We start from the raw sequence: 22,746 nt of genomic DNA on the forward strand, positions 1-22,746 counted from the left end.
GTAATTAAAGAATTCTTTTGGATGAATTATGTATTTGATGAAAGATATATCCATGGAGTCAATTGTTAGTTTTTATAAAATCTTGCCAAGTGAATATCTATATTCATAAAAGGGAGAGATATCATAGCTTTAGCACATTTATTTCAATGATTTTTGTGGGAAAATCTTGTTGCTACTCATGTAGATTTGTGCTGAAGAAAGAAAACGAGTTCTTTTGGGAGAGAGATATCCATGTGGAGCTGCTCTAGAGAATTCTGAAACTGATCCAGATGCTAATTAATGAATTTTGAAAGCGAAACATTTTTAGTTATAGGACTGTTCACAGAGAAACATCCAGGTGTGTAAGATGCTAAATTCACTAGCATGTTCATCAGAGAACAATGGCCATAATAGAAGAGATGGGAATCTGAAAAAGCAATATGGAGATTCAATTTGTTTGCTCTATTATAAAATGGAAGAATCGCATAGTTTTTAAAATAATGTCTTCACCAAACTTATCTGTGCTTCCTAAGAAGAGTGCCAGCCTCTTTAATGCAGGGGGTCATTTCACTATAATTACAGATACATAAAATTGGAAGAGGACTTGCAGGATATCTGGTCTAATGGCATCATTTTATTGAAAGAATCACTGAGACACGAGAGGTTAAATCTTGGCAAATGTTGTTTAAAAAGTTTGTGCCATGCCAGAATTTGAACCCAGGATCTCTCTCTCTTTGTATTCCCAGTATCTTACACAAACCCTGTCAGACAAGTTAATTAGTAAATGCTGTTGGAAGTCAATTCAGCTAGCTCTAGCTCAAAAAGTGCCAACTGTTTGCCAGATGCTGAAGTTACAAAGACAAACTAAATGAACAAAAACATATGAAACGGAGCTAACAAAGGAGGTAAACCTTCAAGAAGCTTGCATTTTCCTGGAAAATTGGCTAATGTAATAAAAGGGAGACTAGACCGGTGATTTTATCTTTACAGAGATCTTTACAGTAAAGAAACTTTCTTTATCAATGCAGACTGACACTGTCTCCACAATTTAGAATCAAAGCAGAATTGAATCAGCTCAGAAGAACCATGAGATGTGCAAAGTTAGACAAAACACTCTAAATGTTCATAGGGACTATTTGTGTCCGATCTATGACAGAGCATTCCAGGCTCATATGGGTCTGATCATAATTGGACATGTTAACTTGACTTACATCATGATGTGATTTTGGTCCTCTTTGAGAATGAAGGACAAAGACCAAGAGCCTTATGGTTTCTTAGAGTACTGAAGAGTTAAGAAACTGTTTAGAATCATACATCCAGTAATTTCCACTTACTGGATTTAAATCCAGGTCTTCTTGTGGCTAGGTCTCTATCCACTACACCATTCCATCCCTTTAATGCAAGAATACATAGATCAAAGTTTTGTGTTTTTTGTGATGTGGAAACATAGTTGATTGGACAAATCAATAAATACGTGAAACATTGATGTAAGGTGATAGAAGTGTTATCCTTAAGTTAAACTAACTGTCTTCTTTGACACTTGAATAAGAAAAGCTATAAATAAAATCTATCTTTCTCCAAGTCAGAGAAGACTGTCACACACTTGACTGTAATTCTACATGATCTCAAGCTTATACAGCAACAAAAGGGTCGGCAAATTACACTTGAGAACAAAGCCTGTTTTAGCTAGTGGTGCTCAAAAATAGCAGGTTTTTTCAACAGTAAATGCATATAAAGGGAGAAAAATATCCTATTGTACCATTTCACACTGTACCATTTCTCCATCTAAATGGAGAATACTAGACCACAGCACACCTAGAATGGAATTTCTTCCTGCTTGGCCATAGATTATAACTTAGTAATAATTCTTTTCAGCCTAGGAAATCAATAAGCTTTTTTCCCCCTCAGACACCACAAAATAGCAGGCAATAATTTGTAATACCACAATTAACAAGCGTTTTCCATTTTATACAATTCTATGGGTTATATAATTTAGTCTAATGTAATAAAATTTATGACCTCTTTTCTATTTTCTTAGAAAATAGAAAGCTTGATTAATACCTTTGGTTTTTAAGACAATAATCACTTCCTAATTACTGCCCACTTATAACAAAGAAAATCATTTAAGGCAAACTGAGTCAACAAGTCCACAGGATATGCAATATTCAGTACCCTTAGTCCCCAACTTTTTCACCAAAATGAGAGGTCTTTTATCATCTGTCTTTTGAAGCCAATAGTGTTGGGGTTTTTTGTTTTATTTTTGTGGAAAAAATGTATTTCATCACTAGTATGCTAAACTACTAGAAGTGATTATTTTAAAATATTTTGTATGTCTACACATGGGGGAATATGTGTCTAAACAGGTATATGTATAATCTAGACAAAAATCATAGGGAATTCAATCAGATAAAAATATTTATATTCCTATTTAAATAGACAAGCATATCCTTCAGCCTCAAAGAAAGAAGTTATTCAGACATTAAAAAATATAAACTAATCTTACTTCTTCTCCCTATTTTTTTCTCCCGGGCCAGATATACTTACCTTCTCCAGGCTGGAAATCAGAAACCTATTCACAGATCCATCCTATTCTGAAGAATTGGGGGACTTTGAGCTGCTTCATTTCTTACCTTAGCATGTTTGCCAGTCCTTGGACAATTTGGTGACCCATGACTTTGAGAAGGCTCACCATACTGATATTGTACTTTGTGCAGACATCTGATTGGCTTTGCACCTACTGCAATTTAGATCTCACAAACTCAAGGACTTCATTAACAGTAACTTCTTACCAGGAGCTGGAATTATAGGCTAAAATGATGTCTGGAACCTATTTTTTTTTTTTTTTTAAGAATTTACATGACTATATTTGTGATATTGATTTACCATTATTATTAGCTAGTATAGATGTGTGTGTATGTGTATGTACATATGCATATATCATTTTAAGGTTGTCAGTGAACTTAACATTAGTTACCACATTTGTTCTTCACAACAGCTCTATAAGATAAATTTTATTATTACACTTATTTTACATATAAAGAAACTGAGGTGAGAGGTGTTAAGCATAGTGCCCAGAATCACATAGTATTTGAGAAAGGATTTGGAATCAGTTTCCTATTTAATAATAATAATAACATAATAAAAACAATTTAGCAAGACTTTATTCCTTAAACTATTTTTAAAGAGTGATTATATTTGGCAAAAGGGAGCCATCTATCACTTTTAAAAGATAAACTTAATAGCTAATATTTAAATAATTCTTTAAAATTTTCAGGGGCTTTTATAAACATTAAATCTTTTGCTCATAGCAACAGCTATTTGAGGCATTGTTTTATCTATTTTGAAAATGAGAATATCAAAGTTCAGAAAAGGTAAAATGATTTTTCCATAGTCTCACATCTAAGATACCACAGAGGTTGGATCAGGAAATGTATTTTTATCAACTTCAAATCCAAAATTTTACCCTCTAAAAAGAAGGAGCATTCTCCCCAGAAAAAACTGGTATGTTCAAAACCAATCAACAAACATTTATTAAATGTTTACTATGTACTAGGAACTGTGTAAAAAAAAGAAGCTTAGATTTTTGGGGAGTGGGATAAATTTTATGGACACAATTGAGTACAGTGGAAATGAATTGTGTAAGGAATATTTTACAAAGTATAGCCACCAAATAAATATTTCTAGTAGCTGATCCACTGAATATGAGAATGGATTGGAATTATGGACAGGAATGTGCTCTATATCAGCAATGAACTGAACATGTGGTCCTTTGCACTTCTAAACCCATTGTGATCTTATAGATTAGATTCAACAAAATTTTAAACTCCATTAATTATCTTTTCTTAACAATATTAACACTGATGAAAGATTTTTTTTATTAAAGATAAGTAGGTAGGATTTTTTATAAAATTAAAAAACCAAATCAGGGATCTGGTGCTCCCCTTACAATCTATGATTGAGTAATCATACTAGAAAAGGAATGGTGATTTTACCAAGCCTGGCTTTGACAATCCATTCTAACGAGCATTTATCAAATTTCTACTCTATGTAAGGCAGGCTACAGAGATACTAAAGAAAAAACCATACTTTCCATATAGATACATAAAAAAATGGAAATTGAGGGAATGCCTATCAACTGGGGAATATCTAAACAATTTGTGGTATATGAATGTACTGGAATATTATGTTATTTAAAAAATGATGAGCAGATGGATTTCAGAAAATCCTGCAAAGACTTACATGAACTAATGCTGAGTGAAGTGAGCAGAACCAAAGAAACATTATACATAGTAAGAGCAACATTTTCTGATGAGCAACTATGATAAACTTCGTTCCAAAGAAAAGCAAGCTCTCCATGTTTGCCCAATGCAGGGAACTGGTTCCATTGATCAATATACGGGAACTTACAGATACTTCTCAGACACAGATGGAGTAATGTTTTCCAAGTCAACTGAAACCCAAGGCTGTCTTAGGTTAGGTTATGTGAGATTTTGAGTAAACTATCTTTTTGGGCCCTGATTTCTTTATCCACAGAAACTAAGGTTTTGATAAAATGACATTTCTCATTTCTCCTTAATCTCAGTATCTTCCCTCTGAAACTTCCTCCAGATTAATTCTGCATTAAATTTATCTGTACATAATTGTTTGTATGATTCTCCCCCATCAGACTTGGAGCTTCTTGAGAAAAGATATAGTTTTTTTCTTTTTTCCTTTCTTTGTACGCTCAGACTTAGCACAGTGCCTGGCATATCAGAAGCACTTACTAATGTTTATTGATCGATGACCTCTAAAGCAAATAGGTGCTTTTGATGACAGAGCAATAGTCAGGAAGACTCATTTTCCTGAGTTCAAATCCAGCCTGAGAAAATGTGATCCAGGGCTAGTCATTTAACCCTGCCTGCCTTAGTTTCTTTTTTCTGTAAAATTAGCTGGAGAAGGAAATGGCAAGCCACTCCAGTATCTCTGCCAAGAAAACTCCAAAATGGGGTCATGCAGAGTTGGACAAGACTGAAACCACTAACCAACTACAACAACAAGGTCCCTAAGGTGTATGAAGTGTAGCTTCAAAGCTATGTACAAAAGGTAGGACTCAGCAAGGTTATTTGCAATTTTTGTTCTGAGCTAGCATTGTTAAAAAAAACAAAAAACAATGAGAATCTATGTAGGTTTTTTTTTTTTTTTGTTTTTTTTTGTTTTTTTGGAATGGATCTTAGCCCCTAAGGTATTCCTTGTTGCACAAGCTGCTAGACTGAGGTTCAGTGTATCTAATTACAACTAAAAACAAACAGGCTATTCTTTGAATCTCTTCAGGAGGAAAAATAGAGCAATAAAATATTTACCCATAAAAGCCAAGACTTCAAGCATCAAAGTGAATAGTTCACTTTATGAAGAGCTGGCAAATGAACTCCAAGGATTCCTAAAAAAGGGGGAAGTTGTGATATTTTGTGCATGGTGTGTGTGTGTATTTCTTAGGGTTTAAGGAGACATATTTGTTTTTCTTTTACAATGTATAAATTAAATTAACTAATATATTAATGTTTAGCTAATTAACTAAATTAGCTAGTGCTAATATTTTAGCACTCAACTTTAGAGCTTATCAATGAAGACTTCAATCTTTTCTGGAAAACATGGATTTAGTATTTCCCAGTACCCATCCATTGAGTCTCTACTGAGCACAGTGTGCTTACTGCGTCTTTTTTTGTTTTTTTTTGATGGAGGTAGCAAAACTGCATCAAGTGTTGTGAAAAACAAATAACCTAATAGATATAAACGACTTTTTAGACCTTTACGTATCACCTGAATGAGTTATTAAGCAGAATGGGGAGGGAGATGGAATGGAAGCCAGGATGATACGATTTCAATTTCCATCCCAAATGTGCTAAGTGGGTAACACTGGGTAAGACATTCACCCTCTTATATGTCCCTACTTAATTCTGCTTTTTAAACTCTTTCTGTCTGTCTGTCTGTCTCTCAATAAGGCAATTGGGGTTAAATGGCTTGCCCAAGGTCACACAGGTAGAAAGTTAATGTGAACTCTGATCCTCCTGACTTCAGGGCTGGTGCTCTATCTCCCAGTTAATTCTTGAAGATAATAAGTATCAAAGAAAATGCCCCTCCATTTTACTAGAGGAGATTTTTTCCCTTTGGAATAGCCTATACCAATGAAATCCCAGCCATGGTTCCTATTCCCATTCCATGATTTCACCCATGTTCAAGAACTCTCTTCACCAAGACTGATATAACCCATCAATGGTTTCCTAAGTCTTAGAGAATTGCATGAAATACAGAAAGACTGGATAAGTTGCCCATGGTCAGAGAGCTTTGTGTCAGAGTGGAGGCTGAACCTGGTGATTCCAATTCTGTCCTGCTTCTCACTACAGCAGTACACTACTACTTCAGTACTCTTTCATAACTTGCATTTTTCATTTTTCCTGGAATTCATTTTCTTTAACAAGTGGGTTCTTAATAGATAATGAAAAATAACTGTGTTGACAATATGTGTCAATGATGTTTACAACAACTATGAGGGCAAAGGTTTTATGAGAACATTCAAAATCATTAGGAACACCCATATCTATGAATAATTGTGACCATTGTGGTCATAAACTATTGTGATAAAAGTCATTATTGCTTAATGCCAATTTTACCTTGGGCAAGATAAGACTTTGGATATCAATTTCCTCATGGGTAAAAGAAGAGATTTGGACTAAGTGACTTGTGAAGTCACTTAAATCTCTCAGTTTGTGATCAATATATATTGTTGAATTAGATTTGTTTTAGAAAGCTCATTTTTGTAAAGTATTTGCTTTTTAAAAGTTTGAGGGGATAAACTGATTCAATGAATTTTTATTTTAAAGATTGAATACTGTACAAAACATAAAAAAATATAACACTCTCTACCCTCACCTCTCCCCAGAAAAAAAATGAGTTGGTTTCCCAATTTAGGTTAGTGAAGAAATACTGACAGAACAAATATGGATAGCAATGACACTTTGCTTGCCAAGAGCTGGCCAAAACTCATCCTCATTTCATACCATCTTACAGAACAGTCAAACCTGAAATCTGTCCAATTATTGCTTCTTTCAGCATTCTCTCAGACCAGCAGGTCACTGACTCATTAGTTCTTTGTTATTTTTTTTTTTAAAGAGACAGAGATAGGAATACAGCATAGTAAAGAAATTTCAAGTTTCCTTTCTTGTAAATTAGGTTCCTTTTATTTGATTTTACTTTCATGTTTATTTTATGCTTTTATCTCATCTTCAGTTAGCATAACCATTCAAGTAAAAGACCCTAGTCATCTTTAATCTTTAAAAAATTGAAAACTTCATTAGATTAACTCTAAATTCTTTTCCAAATACAGGACCAGAGGCTCTGAAATCATTACAACTAATATTTCTACAAAACTAGACACTTTTCAAAAAAGCATATGTGTTTATATACATTCACACACCCCCACAGACACACACATACAGGTTCCCATTTTTCTATATGGACTAACTAAGGCTCTAAGAACTTAAATGATTTTCCATTTAATATTATGATGTTATTGCTAGTAAGTAGGAGGTTGGATAAGATTCTGCCTAAATCTAAACCTAGCACTGTATTGACCATAACAGGCTACTTCTTTATCTGGGATATTTGAGTGCTAACTCATTCTCCAACCAAGTTGCTCAGTATCTCTGGACAAATGCTTCATTTCAGTGTTGGGTTTATAAATTCATATACCAAAGTCTGCCCCTTCCAGGAGAATGTTGGGAAATGAAGAAGAACTTTAAATTCTTTGGGACAAAATTATTGTAAAAAACACTGGATTGGTTCTGCGCAGTGTTTTTTTTTTTTTTCACTTAAAGAAATAGCAAGTTGGAAGATTTTTGAAGTACATTAAAGCTAAGACAATCTTAAGAAACATTTTTAAAAACTCATTTCTTAAGAAGATTCTATTCTGAAATCCAAGGCCCAAGAATCTGGATTTTTTTTACTGAGATGAAGAAACTCAGAAGTTTCTCCATGTAACTCACTCTTTCAATGTATTACATCATTAAATTTTAACCCTAAATTTTTATTCCACTAAGTATAACAAGAATTGTAACTTTGGAATCATAGGATCATAAAGTTAGAGCTGGAAGAGACTTGAAAGTCCACAAGAGAAAGTCAATGCCTCAGAGGCAGCAGGTAAGCTTTTCTAGTCACTTGGTAAAAAGGCTCTGCTCTCTGGAAAAGGGCTCAGCCAGAGAGAACATAGCCTTTGGAAGGTTTCAAATCTCAGCTCTGCTACTGAATATCCACATGGCTTTGAACAAATCAGTTTACTTCCCTGTACATCAGTTTCTTCAGCCTCAAAAAAATCATCTTAAAGGCCCTTCTCCTTATGACATTTTGTGATCCTGATTTATACAAATAACAGACAAGAAAACTGAGTATCATTAAAGCATGAGATTGTGTGTGTGTGTATGTATATGTATGTATACTGGGGGAGCTGGTGAGGGAAGGCAGTATTTTCAAAGTAAATTCAAAATAGATTTTTTAAAAGTCTAAAAAAATCAATATTTGGGGGAATAAAATACCTTTCACTTGATTGCAGGACCTCATCGCCTTTCTTCCAAGAGCAATGTGCCTTGGGAGATGCCTTTGGTTTACAATCAAATATAACCAGACTGCCTATTTGAACCTGAATCAGTTTCTTCATTGGATTCTTAGAAAAGTCTGGAGCAGATGCTGATGATGAAGAAAGAATAGAAAAGAAAAGCAGCTCAAAATGATTTTATTTTTAAGTTGATTTTATATATTTTAGGTTAGAGATAATTGACTAGGTTTTAGAATTGTTACATGTATCCAGCTTTTATACCCCAACCCATCCCTGGAAATATTTCAAAGCCTTTGCCATTGTAGAAAACACATTTATTAATAACATTTGCAGTTGCCATCACAATTCTAAAAGAGAATACCCAGAATACCAAAATGAGATAGAACAGTGACCAGAATCAATCAATGAACCAACAATCAAAAAAAAAGCATTAATTATGTGCCTAATATTCGTCAGACACTGTTTAGTATTATGGATAAAAATTTAAAAAACAAAACAAAACCCAATCTCTCAAAACCAGAGGTAAATCAGGAGTATGAAATATAATGAAAGATAAACCAAGAAGCTCAATTTGTTCCATATCATAAAATATCAGTATAAATGCTTATTGCTTGTTTTTTTTTTTTTAACTTAAGTATTTGAATGTCCACTCTTCTGTTCCCCCTTTCCACCTTTACCCCAGTGGAAAAGAGAGACAAAATGGATTGTGAATTGAAAACATTAAATTTAAAATACTGAGATACTTCTTTACAATTATCCTTATTTTTAGTGGACCTATGATTTCTGTGGTATTAGGAAGTCCCAGTGAAGAAAGCCCCTCTACTAGTGCAGAGCAGCAACTGTTCTGCAACTTAAAGTTGAAAAGTTTTTAATGAGAGTGCCTAGAATAGAGTCTCTCTTTGATAATTAAGGCCTCAGGGTCATTATTCTGGAAATAAATTATCATTGTATGTCACTGTAGATCAGAGAATCACAGGATTTAGAAGTGGAAGGGACTTTAGATGTACAAAGTATAATACATAGACTGAATCCTCTGGTCTCTTGGCACATCTTGGAAGAATTTTGCTTTGAATTATTTTTATCTTAATCCTTGATTGTTAGTCTGCCACTTTAAAATTCCTCATAAAATAAAAGGCAGAAGCACTTTTTTTGTGTGTAGCAAAAAAAAACTGGAAACAGACTAAGTACCATTCAGTGATTGGAGGTCAGGTGAACAAACCGTAAAAGATTAAGGTAAGATTGTCACAATATTCATAGAAAAGCCAAAATTGAGTTCAGAAAAACACAGTTAGACCTATATAAATGCATATCAGAGGAAAGTAATTAGAAATGGGAAATCAGAAAATAAAATGTCTACAATAGTGAATATTAAAACAATGTTAAAAGCAAGGTGAGCAGGTATTTGTAGCTTGTAAAAGCATTGCATCACAGGTTTTAGAGCTGACAGAGACCTCAGAGGATCATTTTTTAAGATGAAAGACACCCCAACAATACTAGGGTCCCCAGGTTGTTATCACAGATATGATGTAGGTATTTACAAACTCAGTTTGTCTCCAAATACTTAGCAGGCTAAGTTCTAAGAGAATTTAGCAAACAACAAAACAGAACAGAACAAAACATAAGAAGGAAGATAATTTTGTAGGAAAAAGAGATTAGGTGCCTCAAGTCACTAATATGCTAATTTAATTAGAGGTAAAATAGTAGTAAAGGTGGAGTTGTACTCTTTACTGAGTTCTATAGCATAAAGGTAGAATTGAGGAGTGGTTTTAAGGGGTGGAGTTGAGGAGTATTAAATTTTGTGGCTTAAAGGTGGAGTTGCAAGTACCCCTTTATTGGATTCCATGGCTTGGATTGTAAACTTTGTTATTATTGACCAACAGATTGTTATAGCCAGCATGGTTTTTGGCACTCCCAAGGCAAAGAAGCCTTAGGATTATTACTACATCCTCTCTCGTAGCTCCACCACATTTATTTGATTCAGTTTGATTAGGAAATGGTGAGCAGCCTGCCAAGGTTATAGGTTACAAGTGTACAGCCACAGAGTTCCCTGGATTAGTAACCCAGTACTCTTGCTTTCAGTGCATGAAAAGATTGCTTTGGAGGTTTGGTTATATGGTTTTCTATGTTACTAAGTGGTGTGTGAATATGTATGTGTATGTGTGTGACAGGGTGTTAGAAGAGGGAGAAATGACTTTGATCTAAAAACAAAACAAAAAAACAAAAGAAAGCATTATTTTCAGTTGAATTCTGATTAACTGAAATTTTACCTGTATTGTCTATGATGTTAATATAGAGTTTTTCAAGGACAAAGAGAACATTGCCTTTATACATGTAATTAGTCTTCATCTTTGGGATTCTCTCCAAGTCACTATTTCTACTACTGTCCCATCATTAATAATTTAGCTGCGTATTCTCGCTTCAAAGCAATGAATGATCAGGCAGTAAATATCCTGGATTTTTATAGCACATTGGTTAGAGCTATTACCAAACACTTCATTTCAGTGGATTAAAAAGAGAGATGATACCTCATTCTATAATGAGATCTGAAAGGGTTAACAAATTAAGGTGATAAACGCGTAGCATCAAACACTTTTTTTTTAATACAAAGGAAATGCATCTTACCAACAACTTTGAGTTCTGCGCTTGAATAAATGAGTCCATGTTTGTTTTCTGCTATGCATTGATACATGCCAGAATCATTCACATTTAGAAAGCTTATTGAAAGGGCCCCATTTTCTAGTTGCACTCTCTCCTAGGCAGTGGAGGAGAAATGTCTTTATCTATAAAAGCACAGTATACTTCAACAAAATAAAAACAAGAACTATTGAAAGTCTTACTTTGGATCAAATCTATCCCAGATTTCTCTCATTTATGAACCTTACAGAAGATCATCAAAGTGTCTATTTTGACTGTATAAATTGACATTCGTTCAAATTTAACAGGAAGGCAACTAATCTTTTACCAATTAATTGGAATTGGTCCTCTGAAGTGCTTAGATCAAATAGCCTAAAAGTGAGCAGGTCCTACAACTCATAAAGCACAATCTAGGAATACATGAGACAAACCTGTGACATTCTGAATAATTTTCATGTCTCACTAATGTATCCAACTTCTAAATAGATAGTTCCATAAGCTTTAGCTTTTCTATTCAAGCAAAAAAGGAGGGTTTTTTTTTTTTTCTTTTGCTATTTTTTAAACATGCAAGTTGAAGGCTGGGTAAAAACTAGGTACATGGAACAAAAGATACTTAAATATGGAGACCATGAATATTTATCAAGGTGATTATGGAGTGTGAAATATAGACAAGTACTATGCCTGAGGAGCTGAAGGAGCAAGGTTGGGTTAGCACTAAAAGCAAACATCCTAGCATAATTAAAAAGTGCATAGAATAAGTTACTGAAAAAATAAATGCAAAAGTATAGGAATTGCTGAGTGATTGACTTAATTTCTCCTGCAATCCATCAAAGGGATAGGACTAGAGAAAGGAAATATGTATTTAATATTCATTACCGGTAGCTAGTAGACTCTTCTTATAAGGCAGTCTGTAGTTTGCAGGAAAAGTCATAAAAATGATGAACCTTTCTGACCTGATAATTATCTTACTGGAATTATAACCTAAGTATATTATTAACAGCAAATAGAGCTACCTGTTTCAAAGATATTTATATCCCCAGTCAATTCAATTTAAAAGAATGCTCATTAAAATCTTACTTTGTGCAAAGCACAAAGGCAGGTGGCATTATTTCTAATTTCAAAAATTAAAAAGAAAAAAAAAACAAGAATTTCAAAGAAATAACAAACTGTACATAGTTAATTTGCAGTTTCATGAACAATCATCTTCTTCCCCCACTATGCTATGAAAATGCTTGTTTCCTTTCTTAACTTCAGAATAAAATAGATTAAAAAAAATGGATACCACCTAATGCTCAATAAAAAATGACATATTTTTAGTTTGGACTTGCTACTATATTATGATTTTTTAAAAGTGGCTATAACAAATGCTTTGATTTTTCTGTCCACTTTTAATTTCATAGATGAGGAAACCTATTCTATTAATGCTGATCAGCAATCACTTTGTAATTTATACTTTTAGATTGTTGCTTAAGAGGTTAAGACACTTGTTCAAAATCATATAGCAAAAATATTAGCCAAAGCAAGGCATTCTTGATTAACATTACCTTCTATGTATACTGCCTTTTCAAAAATATCAAAGCACATTAACCAAATGGGATACTTTAATGCTGTCATGATCAAATATGGACTATATAAGAATGTGGGAATATCTTTGTAAAATAAGAATAAATTAAAAAAAAAGAGGATAAAGTTCAAAGTAACTCTAATTTCTGGAGCAAAAATGAAAAAATAAAGACTATTGATTCACTTCAGTTTAAACTCTTATGAATGTATTTTATGCCTCAGAATGCCTTTAAGTAATTCAAGTAATTACAAAGCAAGCTGAATTGGTAATATTAATGTTTTTATATTGTTTATGGTAAATTTTTTTTTATTAAATACATTTTATGTTGGGGATTTAGATCAATAATACAGAAACACATCCTTCTCATGGGCTTAAGTAAAGATTTAGGTCTTGTCAGGGCAAGCCCTCACTTTCATATCCTGCCTATTTATTGAATTGTAAGCAAAAACTAAGAAAAATCAACAATATTTTTGAGCAACCACTTCCCTAGTAAAGCTTCCAGAAACCATTTAATGTGACAGAAGGGAAGATGAGTCAATCCACTTTACCTCTATCACCAGGCCATCTCCGTTCTTCAGCCATCTGTAGGATGGCTTCGGTTTACCGCTTGCCCGGCATTCCCAGTATAGGTTGTCCTCCACAGCAGCTTCTACATCTTTTATCATCTGAACCCAGTGAGGTTTTGCTGCAATCCCCACCCCCCAAAAAGAGGAATTAATATGCAACTAAAATTTGAAAATCTCATCGTGAGAAACATTTAGCATCAAAAATAATGGGTGAAAAGAAATGCAGAATATATAGATTATAATTTATTTTCACACTTCCAAATAACCCAAATAATAGCAAAAATTCTAGAGCTTTTTCTCAAAGAAGAATCATACTGATCCTTCTGAATTTTTTCTAATTTAATCACTTATAATTTCTCAAACATTAAATGCCAAAGTAATATTCTGATGAGTGTCCACAGTGAAGCAACTCAGCCATGATCTCATTTGAAGATATCGGAGCTCTAACTGGGCTTTCCTTTTTTTTTTTTTTTTTTTTCTCATCTATTTCTCACAACTCCAAGGTGGAAAGGAAGACATGAAGCAATAGAATAAGAATCCAGTGATTTTTTTCTAATTTCCCAATTTTTTATGAAGTAGCCATATACACTTTCTACTCTTAGGTTGCTGCCCAATGTTTTATCATTCTAGGGGAAAGGGAGGAAGAGAAGGGATGTAGGATCTCTACTAATGCTTCTGTGTCCCTTATCCTTGGACAGTTGAATGATCCACTTTAAGTCAGCAGGATGGAAAGGCAAATTAAAGATGTGATGGTTAATCTAAAACTCACTGTAATTTCCTCCTGCAAATGACATTAGACTATTGGGGAAAGAAAAGTTCCTTTTCCTCCCAAGTCTCTGCTTGTTTCATAATTATTTGTTGGATTCTATTACATAAAGTTCCCCCACATGTGTGCCTGCCATCAACCAGAAGATAGATGTGCTGATACTTAGACTTGATTTTTCTTCCCAAAGGTATTTTGTACTGCAAGATCACACTGAGTGACAACTTACAATTCGTTTCTTGAATGGCAGCAGATATCAGTCTTAATTATGCACTTAGATTTAACATCCATAGGGAAGAAACTTCTATAGCGCAAGAAAAATATTTCTCTCAAGTTAGAAATAACTCTTAATTAAATGCAAGTCAGAGAACACTTTACTTACCTCTGTATGAATTAAAATCAAAGTAGGAAAAATAGATAGATCAGCAGAATTTGAATGATATGATTTTTTTTTTCTCCTCAAGGGGAGAAGAAAAAAAGTAACTCCTAACTTTAAATCAAGTATGCAAATCACATCGATCATGTATCTCTGTTTTTCCCTCTTATAGGAGATATTTGGGATCTTTTTTTTTTAAAGAGAGGAGTACAACAGGACAGAAATAATGCAAGTCACTCAATAAAAAGAGCATATTGTGCCAAGTCTCAGCTTGGGCTTCAGATCCAGCTCTGGTAGGTGAGAAGGCTTACTGGCTTCACATTGCATTATGCATATGCTGTGTACTGTGGGATTCACATTTGCATCCTGCATATGGAGAAACAGTTTATCCATTTCCTCTTAATTGCAACCAAGGGAAGATTTGTCTTTCCCTTTCTATTTCATAAAATTCCTTTTTCCAAATTAAATAAAAGAGGAAGTGTTGCTATATAGCTATTGGGACCAACTGAGAAGGCTGAAGTTGTATTTTTGTATTTTTGTTGTGATTCATTTGAAAACTGACTGTTGCCCACCTTGGATTGACTGACATTCAGTTCTCACCACGTTTGTCATTGGAGTGTATTAATGCCACATTAATATTAAAGACAATGCACATATTATATGAGTATCACTAGAAAGACTGCTTGAAAACAAGGAAATAAAGCAACCCTAGCAATAAAATCAATAAGAACTTAATAAATATACTAAAATAACAGATATAAAATGTTAAATTTAATAAAATTATACCTAATGATATTTTTACACACATAGCATGATAATAAATGCATATCACTGCATTTATAGATCTCAAGTACAGAGCAACATTGCTATTTAATTCAATAATAGGAATTCTACCTGCCTTCCTGAATAACCTCTTCTTTTTCTCCTTTAAGTTAGTCTAGTCAGAGGTAGAAGCCTCTGTGTGTGTATGTGTGAGAGACAGACAGACAGACAGAACATACAGACACATAGACAAGAGATAGAGACAGAGACCTATTGACATTTTTGTATATGTAAAACTGATTAACCTCTTCCCTCAAGAAACCTTTACAAATGAAGTTTTAAACAGGAAAAATAGCACCACTCATCCTCACCCACCTCTTGCACTGTCTTCTTACCACCACAACAGAGGTCCCACCAGAGAGCATTCCCTGGAGGATGGTCCTAAAGTCCTATTCTCCTGATTGGTAACTACATCTCTTACAATATTATTCTGGGAAAATCCCAGACATACTTCATTTTACTACCTCCTTTCACTTCCTCCATAACTTTCTCACCAACCACTTTTGTCACTCCTCTTCCACATTTTCTTTCCCTAGTTCCTCCCCAAGGAGGAAGCAAATCAATTCTGCTATAATACTTCCCTTTGCCCTATTCATTATTTTAATAACTTTCAAGCACCCTTCCCTGGCCTCCACTCCTTTGAGTATACAATTTCTATCATTAGCAAATAAGCAGAGGGCATAAAAGGTCTTTGCTTTTTTTTATTTATATCCCCAACACTTGGTACAGTGTTCTGCAAGCTGTTGACATTTAATTAAAGCTTTTTCATTTATTCATCTATTCAGCAATCCCTCATGTCTAAGTTAGTAAGCAGGTTGGTTAGAGTGGTAGGATTGGAATCAAGACCCTGCATTCATGTTCAAATCGCAGATATTAGTTGTGTAACTGTGGAGGATCCTCATATAAAAACAGTTGGGTGGAAAGATAATGTGATGATCAACTATGATCGACTCAGTTCTTCTCAGCAGTGACATGATTCAAGACAATTCCAACAGACTTAGGAAGAAGGACACCGTCTGCATCCAGAGAGAGAACTATAGAAACTGAGTGTGGATCAAGGCATAGTATTTTCACCTTTCTGTTTGTTGTTTGTTTGCTTACTTTTTCTTTCTTATATTTTTTCCCTCCTTTGGCCTGATTTTTCTTGCACAACATGACAAACATGGAAATATTTTTGGAAGTATTCTATATGTGAAACCTATATAGGATTGCTTGCTGTCTTGGGGAAGAAAGAGGTGAGGGAGGGAGGGGAAAAAAGGGTTAGAACACAAGGATGAATGTTCAAAGTGCCTTCACCTGTAACTGGAAAGATATAGCATTATTGAGAAAAAAATTTCAAAAAAGTAAAATGTAAAATAAAATGAGCTGGAGAAGGAAACAGCAAACTGATTATTTCAGTATCTTTGCCAAGAAAACCCCAAACAGGGTAAGAAAGAATCAAATATTATTGAAAAATGACTGAACAACATGTCTAGGTGTTCCTCAGAACTCGTCAAATATGTTGAATTTCTTTATGTACTGAATTCCTCACTTAGAAGTACCTGAGCTATTGTTTAAGGCAAACTATTAAGTTGAAATTGATGAACAATCTCTTATCCTAAAGTCTTCTTAATTGATTATTTGTCATTATATTTTTCTTGCTCCTCAGGGAGTTCAATTAACTCTCCCCTGGGCAGTAAGTGGTTCATATAAATTATCATTTTAAATAGAACTCTATAGTTTTCTGGTGCTGTTCTATACGTTTATAAGTTGCCCAGTCTTTAAACAAAATGACAAGGAACAGATGTCCATCTAGCTACTAATCAGTGGGCTTTTTGAATCCCAAGGTTTCTCAGCAAAACACTGTTACCCTACTAATGAACTTGAACATCACAGCTTTATTCACTTCTTTCAGAATTCTTCTGAGCTAAGGAGACAGTTAGTGGGTAAGTTTTCTTCAGCTTCTTACTGCAAAATGAATTGTTTTTTTTTTTTGTTTTGTTTTGTTTTGTAACTACATTCTTTTTCACCTCCTGAGATTCCAAAACACAAGTCATTGTATGGAAATAGTTCACATCCAAATATTAGTAAATGTTCTAAAAAATCTTTGGTGTCAATTCTGGTGGAGTGATGAGCATGCATTAAATAGGGCACAGTGGCTCCACTGAGATCTGTGTTCATATCAGGTTGTGATTATACTCCTTAGAAGAGAGGCTGATTTTTTAAATTTAAATTTAATTTTTTTTTTTTTTTTTTTTTTGCTTAGCACAATGCCCAAGACACCGTAAATTTGGAATAAATGCTATCTAAATGACTAGTAATTATTCATTATGGGGAGGTTTTTCTAGTCAAAAACAATAATAATAGGTAACATATATAACACTATATGCTAGGAACTGTGCTAAGCTGTTTATAATTATCATGTCATTTGATCTTCACAATAACTTTGAGAGATCACTGCTCTTTTTCTCCACCTTTTATAGATAAGGGATTTAGTGACTTGCCTAGAATCACATAGCTATTAAGTTTCTGAATCTGGATTTGAGTATGGGATGTCAAGACTCCAGGCTGTATCCATTGTATCACATAGCTACCCTAATGATTGCCAAACCTAAGTTTCCCTAAGTAATTTACTTTCAAAGTCTCTACCCTTCAAAATGAATCTTGATAAGGATACCAAACATTGAAAATAATAAAATTAATAATACTTATAAAAATGGATACAATTTATATAGAACTTTAAGTTTTATGGGTAGCAGCGATTGCTTCGTAATATAGGTAGAGGCACTGATAATTCAGTTACCCAATCCCAATCTCTACCATTATTTCAACATCTGACCATCTTTCCTTAGTTATTTATTTTTTTTCTCTTTGCCAGTCATGCATGGAAAACTAAGCCAAAAAGGTTTGGTATAATGAACCAAAGCTCACAAATTCTACTGACATTCATATCAATTATATTTCTATTGGACAGTGATTGTACTTCTTGGGTATCCTTAGGGATAAATTTCATTTCTTCCTGAGGAAATGATATAGTGGATGAAAGCTGAAATGACTAAGAAAACAAAAGTTTGATCTTCCCAAGCACATTGATTTATTCAGCAATTCATGACAATTGCTCAGCAACGGAGCAGACATCACAGTTTAGGCCTAGACCTAAATACAGAGAAAGAGTTATAAATTAAAAGCCATTAATCAAATAAGTCCAATTAATTAAAAGGATGAAAGATTAGAAACTCTCCAAGTTGGGAGGGGGAGAGTGAACAGATACAATTCTCTGAATCTGGAAAAATCAGTTTTACTCCCCCAAATATCTGTAAAAAATAAAAAAAATATAGAAATTAACTGATTGATCAACATGTGGCCAGTTTTCAGATAAGACATTTGGGTTGCTTGAGACTTATAATTATGAGAAAAAATTGCATCAATCTTTGAATCTAACCATCTTAGTTAAGGGTCTTTAAATAGCAAGGAGAGGTGGTTCACATTCCCAGTCATGCAGTTCAAACAATGCAATAAGATTTTCTCCCAATTCCCCCAAACTGAATAAACTTTTCTCACAAGACAGAACTCAGACAAAAGCGAAGAGGAAGGGAGCTAAGTTAGCTTCAGAATTGAATCACAAGATGGAGTCAGTGTTGGTTCACTCAGTTCCCACAATGAATAACTTCTGTCCTAATCCACTCAGTTCCCTTATTGCTGTGGTTTAGGTGGTACACAGCCTTTGATCATCAGCATTTACTTCTCTCTGGAAAATGTCTTATTGATTACTAGTCCAAATATAAGTGAATGAACAGTTATTCAAACTTGAAATTTAGTTACACATATAGTCAATTTTTTGGGTGACAGCTTCAACTTCACAGCTAAAAATCTGAGCATAAATACAAAATAATAAGTCTTCCTGTCACTAGGTCCTCCATTAGTGAAGGCACTTGAATTCTATGGACCAACATTCTCTAGGTAAAGTACTTCTCACAAATCTTTCAAGCTAATATGTGTATGCAGAAGCAAAAGCTTGACTCATTCCACATAGTTGCAAACTGGAATATATGTGAGACTTACCACATTTTTAACACATTTGTAAAAGTTTGTACATTTTTAAATCTATCTAAGCATTTCTAAGTGACTTCAAAGGGTTTAAAGTATATTGACATTTCCTGACCTGGTTTTGATTTTTTAAATCATATATCCATGAGTAAGATCATTCATTGTTTTTAGCAACACTAATAACCTTTAAATCTTAGCGTGGGAATGAGGGGAAATCATTCTTCAATCTCAGGGGGTTCTTTGAAGTTGGCCACCCTAGGAGGGCGTTTTTTTATTTTTTCCAGTTAGTAGTCCCTCTTTCCTTAATATTATATGACTTACACAGTTTTTTCAAGGCTCTGTAAAAACTATCACTTATCAATCAACAATTTCACACCAACTTCTCTCTAGGTGATCTAATAATTTTATAGTCTCTCTTTGTGTTCTTCCAGTATCATTCCAAAACCAATGAGATCTCCTAGGCACAAAACCTTCCAAATAATTCATATCTCTGACTATTTTCTCTATCAGCTGTTAGAAAATGGCAAACATCCCCGAGTTACCTGGAGGCATATTCACAAACTAGCAAAATCCAATAGAGAAGATTAAAGAATTGTGCTAGTTTTTTTTTTCTCTCTCTCTCTGTCTCTGTCTCTTCGTCTCTCTCTCTCTCTCTGTCTCTCTCTGTCTCTCTGTCTCTTCCCGCTCTCCCCCCATAAATCCAACGACCAAAACTATGAGAATCTGGAGAGACATTGCAGACAGGACAGATTATTATACCCTTTTATTCAAAACCACAGTAATAAGTAATGCATAAAACTTTGCTACATTATATGATGCCATTAACCAATATATTCTTAATATTATTTGAGAGATCTTACATCCCAGATAAAAAATTATTTCCAAGATCGTTTGATAAATGGTATGGAGTTAGTAAGGGGTATTCTATGGTTTTTTTAAAATTGTTTTTATTGATGCTTTTTATTTTCAAAACATCTGCAAGGATAATTTTTCAATATTGACCCTTGAAAAACTTTGTTTCACTTTTTCCCTTCCTTACCCCAACACTGTCCCCTAGATGGCAAGTAATCCAATATATGTTAAACATGGTAAAAATATATGTGAATTGAATATATTCATACATATTTGTACAATTATCTTCCAGTACAATATAAATCTGATCAAAAAGAAAAATGAGAAAGAAAATAAAATTCAAGCAAACAACAACAAAGTGGAAATGCTATGTTGTGATCCACACTCAGTTCCCACAATCCTCTCTCTGAGTGCAGATGGCTCCTTTCATCACAAGATCATTGGAACTGGCCTCAATCATCTCATTATTGAGAAAAGCCATGTCCATCAGAATTGATCCTCTTATAATATTGTTGCCATGTACGATGATTTCCTGGTTCTGCTCATTTCACTTAGCATCAGTAAATGTAAGTCTCTGCCAATCTCTTTATATTCATCCTGCTGATCATTTCTTACAGAACAATAATATTCCATAATATTCACATAGCATAACTTATTCAGTCATTTTCCAACTGATGGGCAGCTACTCAGTTTCCAATTTCTTGCCATTACAAAAAGGGCTGCTATAAACATTTTAACACATGTGGGTCCTTTTCCCTTCTTTAAGAAGGAGGTATCCTACTAATTACCAGACATATACTCTATAGCTCACTCCTGCAGGAAGAATATACCTATTGTTTTGAGTTCTCATCTCAAGCTATTTTTCCATTTTTCAGGGAAAGAAAATTCGTCAAAGTGAAATAACTTCATAATATCTACTCTTGATTTTGAAATATTAGTGCTCACATAATGGTGACTGACATAATTTGTTTATAGATTTTTTTCGGTAATATTCTATATATACTTTATGATGATTAAAGTGTGCAGATATATTGAAGTCATGAAGACGAGTTTAAATCTATGTTTAACACTTGCTAGCTAAGACTCTAAGCAAGTCACTAAACCTCTGTTCTCTAATTGTCTTTGTTACCTCAACTATAAAATGTGGATAATAATAAATACTATATCTTAAAGGCATTGTGGGAATCAAATGAGATAATAACATTGTTAAATACAAGCACACACATATATTAAAATACTATAAAGAACTTAGCATGGTGTCTGGCACACAGATAGTGCTATATAAATGCTTGCCCCTTATTCTCTCTCTCTCCTCATTACAACATGAGCTCTTTAAAATCAGAGGTCGTGCTTTTGTAACCCTAGCATTTAGCATAGTGTCTGGCCCAGAGGAAATATTTACTAGATTCTTGTTGAATAAGATTGACTAGGACACTGTAAAGTATATCAAGTGGCAAATATGGATCACCTTAATTATTTAGACCACCAAGGACTAGTCCTATCTTAGATCACACATTGAGGAAGACTCCAAGAAGGAATTCAGGCCCAGATCTTCATAATATCAGATTCAAAATTTATCCACTATAGTAGGCCTATGATCTGAGCGCTTTAAAAAAATGAATTGTAAATACAAATTAAAACAGTTCTAAGGTACTATTTCATACCTCTCAGATTAGGTTAATATGATAGAAAAGGAAAATAATAAATGTTGGAGGGGATGTGGGAAATTTGGAAGACTAATACATTGTTGGTGGAGTAATGAACTGATCCAACCATTCTGAAGAACAACTTGGAACTATGTCCAAACACTGATAAAACTGTGCACACCCTCTGTCCCAGCAGTATTTCTACTAGATATGTATTCCAGAGAGATCAAAAAAAGGAGAAAGGACATATCTGTACAAAATTATTTATAGTAGTTCTATTTTTAAATAGTATTCATTTTTTCCCAAATACATATAAAGATAGTTTTTGTAAGACTGTGATTTTAATTTTTCTCCCTCCCTCCCTTACCTCCCCCTTCCCCAATACAGCAAGCAATCTGATAGTGATTAAATATGTCCTTCTTTTAAACATATTTCCACATTTTTCATGTTGTTGAAGAAAAATCAGACCAGAAGGAAAAATAAAAAGATTAAGAAAGAAAAAAAAGAAAAGAAAAAAATGAAAATACTATGCTTTGATCTGGCTTCAGTCTCCGTAGTTCTCTCTCTGTATGCAGAGGGCATTTTTCATTCTAAGTCAATTAAAATTTTCTTTAATCATTGCATTGCTGAGAAGAGCCAAGTCCATGACAGTTAATCATCATATAATCTTGCTGTTCTCTTAGTTCTGCTCATTTCACTTAGCATCAGTTCATGTAAATCTTTCCAGGCTTTTCTGAAATTAGCCTACAGCAGTTCTTTTTATAGTGGCAAAGAATTTTGAACTTGAGTAGATGCCCATCAATTGGGGGATAGCTGAACAATTTGTGGTAAAGGATTGTAATGACATTGTGCCACAAGAAATGATGAGCAAGTTGATTTCAGAAAAAAACTTGGGACTTACATGAGCTGATGCAAAATGAAGTGAACAGAACTA

The 22,746-nt window shown here is 33.9% G+C and overlaps 1 protein-coding gene across 1 annotated transcript in view; it reads right to left on the reverse strand.

Annotated features, from left to right (window-relative positions):
- Nucleotides 1-22,746, reverse strand: part of LOC100914366 (contactin-3) — a 399,985-nt gene that overhangs the window by 41,288 nt on the left and 335,951 nt on the right. Inside the window, exons 9-11 of the mRNA XM_031954064.1 lie at nt 13,310-13,446; nt 11,186-11,315; nt 8,544-8,694 (exon numbers count right to left, since the gene is read on the reverse strand). Coding sequence (XP_031809924.1) covers nt 8,544-8,694; nt 11,186-11,315; nt 13,310-13,446 — 418 coding nt within the window. The remainder of the gene's footprint in view (nt 1-8,543; nt 8,695-11,185; nt 11,316-13,309; nt 13,447-22,746) is intronic.

The sequence above is a fragment of the Sarcophilus harrisii genome, chromosome 1 (genome assembly GCF_902635505.1).
Source record: "Sarcophilus harrisii chromosome 1, mSarHar1.11, whole genome shotgun sequence".
Lineage (NCBI taxonomy): Eukaryota > Metazoa > Chordata > Mammalia > Dasyuromorphia > Dasyuridae > Sarcophilus > Sarcophilus harrisii.